The sequence below is a fragment of the Hibiscus syriacus genome, unplaced genomic scaffold (assembly GCF_006381635.1).
Source record: "Hibiscus syriacus cultivar Baekdansim isolate YM2019G1 unplaced genomic scaffold, ASM638163v2 tig00110548_pilon, whole genome shotgun sequence".
NCBI lineage: Eukaryota > Viridiplantae > Streptophyta > Magnoliopsida > Malvales > Malvaceae > Hibiscus > Hibiscus syriacus.
In genome coordinates, this window is record NW_024062775.1 from 4,158,924 (window position 1) to 4,162,452 (window position 3,529).

Here is a 3,529-nt window from a genome sequence, read left to right on the forward strand (position 1 = left end):
TTCTAGGTCATAAGGGCATTTTGGTCATTTTGGTGCTTAACATTTTTTCTATTCATTTCAAAGCTTGAGTATATCCATTCATTCCTGAGCTTGGTGACATTCTTGAGTTATTTCCATTCCAGGGGTAATTTGGTCATTTTATAATTCTAGAATATTTCAATCATTTCCTTCCATCCGGTCTTATTATTTAATTCAATCTTATCATTTACTTCAGTCATTTCGAACAATTCTGACAGCAAAATACCCCAGATAAATTACTCTTCCAGTATTTACTCATTATTCGAATATTTTCAGGTCAAGTGTCTTCTCAGACTTTACAAACGGAATATCATAAATTTTCCTGCACTAAGTCGGGATCTTAACAATTAAATCCGTACTTAATCGAGTTAAGTACGAATCCTCTAAGTATTTTCTCATTCAGAGTCATCTCAGACTATTCTACCTCTTAAGGCATTTCCGTAATTTCTTAGCCAGATAAGTTCGATATTAGCTCTTAACGAAAATAATATAATTTAGAGATCCTATGATTAATTGCTTTCTTGAACAATCTCTGATCTTGAAATAATTCCCTTAACACACTTCTAGTATCTTGCATAAACCTTCTTGGGGTTAAAAACCGGTTCTCCATAATTTCCAAGTAAAACTAACATTTCTTATGCACATCAATAGTTTTAGCAGATCAATAATTCTTTTCAGATTTATTAATCCACTTCCAGAGACAATTCTTATCATTTTCCAACATAAGGGTAATTTCGTAATTTTCCCTAATCGAAATATTCTCTTAATTTATCATCTAAGTACCTTTAATGAGATAAATTATAATCTACAATCCATGGTTAATTCTTTTATTACTTAATTCCAGAACTTGTAATTTAATTCAAACCGTCCTCCAATTTCTTATAATAGTCATCTGAGCCATATTCAGTTATCTACTTTCTACCGTATTCGTACCTAGTGTAGATCTTCATTAATTACACATATGAGACCAAACATTTCCATTCATGCATTTATCAATACCAACATGTTCCATAAAGCATAAAGAGGTAGTAAAGTATTACCTCGATTTCTGTTCCATATTGATCGATCATTTACATTCAATTCGAACACCCTCAATCTTTAAGTCAACTTCCAATAATTCATCGGATACAAAGCAACCAAATTTACATCAAAGACTGAACTTAATTGAGAAGCTAACTTGAATCCAAAGGTAAAATATGGAAAATGACTTACCGAGTGCGAATTTGGCAAAAAGAACTTCGGATTCGGACCCAGGACGTCGAAGAGAATCCAAAATATGCCTTTTTCAGGTATAATCAAATACACTGCCAGAACCTCATTTTTCTCGAATTTGAACTCATTATATTTGATTTCGAGCTTTTAATTTTTCTCTCACGTACCCGGACCATCAAATATATGAACTCAATTCCAGATAATTTCCTCACCATAAAAATAATTTTAGAATCAATAATAATTTGGAAACTCAATTTGCATAACTAAAAACTTGAAGAGCTAGTAATATTTAATTACTAACATCATGGACTAAATTGATCTTGTAAAAAACTATTATGTCATAATTTTAACCACTTGGAAACTAAGAGATAAGGTAAAGATCTCACCAAACTTGGATGACATACCTTGTGGTTTATCCCTTTTTGCATGTTATCTACAATTCCCCAACACGTGATCATGTTCATGTCCTATTAAACTAAAGAAAGCAAATTGAAGATGCCCAAACTCACCTTGAAAGATCGAAATCACTTGGTCACCTTTTGTTATTTCTTCAACACCTTCCCTTACGCTCTCCACGATCCCATGCTACCGCCGTTTTGTTAAACCCGTAATTCATGAACCATGAGAACGATAAGCTGGTTGAGTTCAACCACGTTTGTTTGTCAAAACCCATTTCCATGCCAAGGGCTCTATATTTCTCAAAGGCTTCAGGTGTAATGTATTCTAATACGGGCATGTGGCGCTTTGATGGTCTCAAATACAGACCGAATGTCATCACATCAACACCTGCTGCTCGAACCTTCTCCATTGTTTTCACAACTTGATTAGGCGTTTCTCCACATCCTAACATTATTGAAGTCTTGGTAAGTGTTCCAGCAGGAGCATACTCTTTGGCCATCATTAGAACATCCAATGATTGCTTAAAATTAGCTCGGTCATCACGTACATCCCTTTGAAGTTCTTCAACAGTCTCAATATTGTGAGCAAAGACATCCAACCCAGATTTTGTAACTTTCTCTACACAGCCGGCATCTCCCCGGAAATCAGGAACCAAGGCTTCTATAAGCATTTTAGGCTTCAAAGTTTTCAACTTCTCAACCTTTTCCGCAAAATGCCCACTTCCTTGATCAGCCAAACCATCCCGGTCCACGCTTGTAATCACCACGTAATCCAAACCCCACGATGAAATTTTAATGGAAACTTGGTATGAAACTACCAAGTGATTACGATAAAGAACCAAGGATTGAAGCTTTAATGGAAGTGGAGAACCTTAGATAAGATGTTTTGTCAAACCCAAATGGTGGTGGATAGAAAGTTAAACGGATGAAACTAAGTTATTTATAGAATGCTGGAATGAAACCCTTTCATTTGTATCTGGCAAGCAAAATTAGTGTGTGGATCCCATGGACTCACATGTCATGTTAGATTTTTTTTTTTAAGAAATGGCAACTTGCCTTCAACCATAGAAAGTGTCGGTTGAGCTTGGTTTCCCATTATCCTCATTATCCATTTTAAAACCTAACTTTTCTTTAAAATATCTCATAATTTGCGGCCCTCTTTTATTTTGACTAAAATAATATTTATCAGTAAGATCTAAATCAACTAAAAATCGATTTCTCATTCTCTAGAACCATCTTAAATTAACAATAATCAAGGACAAATTATATTCAAGGTCCCCAAATCTTCATAATATTTCCGGTGAACCTAATAATTTTTTTAAAACTGTTATTTCAAACTTCATAAAAATATAACCCCATATTAGGGTGTGACAATTCTCCCCTCCTCAAAAGAATTTCGACCTCGAAATTCATTCATGTAACAGAATTACAAAAAATGAAAATTCAAACAATTCTTCCATATTTTCAAGTAGCTTTCACAGAAGTACGAATCCTCCACTAATCCTTAACCAGTTGAGCATACATTCTTATCAAAACTTTTCCTCATTTCAATAAAAGAATCCGAACGAAAATTTCCTTGAAGAATTAATTCAGTCTTGGTCACCAGAATAGTCTCATAGAGCAGTAGCATATCTCAATTCCATTTCTAGAGTCGGGTCATAATTTCTCAGAAGAGTAAATCTCACATGGCTCGTGTTGTACTTTACAAAATTTAGACAGATGTTACTAGTCTCCCTTTATAAAACGATAGAGTCCTAACGGATGAAAACTTAGGTTTGCTCACTACAGATAGAGACACAACCTTGGAGTTCCGACTCAGAGAAGTACGATTGCAGTATAGGAGCATGTACTGATTAGACATATTTTGACATTTGACCGGCCGGTCTACCTTGAAAAATTTT

The 3,529-nt window shown here is 34.5% G+C and overlaps 1 protein-coding gene across 1 annotated transcript; it reads right to left on the reverse strand.

The window, feature by feature from the left end:
* Positions 1 to 1,780: 1,780 nt before the first annotated feature.
* On the reverse strand, positions 1,781 to 2,724 carry LOC120130617 (lipoyl synthase, mitochondrial-like). Its single transcript, XM_039147825.1, has 2 exons — positions 2,685 to 2,724; positions 1,781 to 2,442 (listed from the first exon to the last, which is right to left on the reverse strand). The coding sequence occupies exons 1-2, from the start codon at positions 2,722 to 2,724 to the stop codon at positions 1,781 to 1,783; spliced, it is 702 nt and encodes a 233-aa protein (XP_039003756.1).
* Between the last annotated feature and the right edge of the window lie 805 nt (positions 2,725 to 3,529).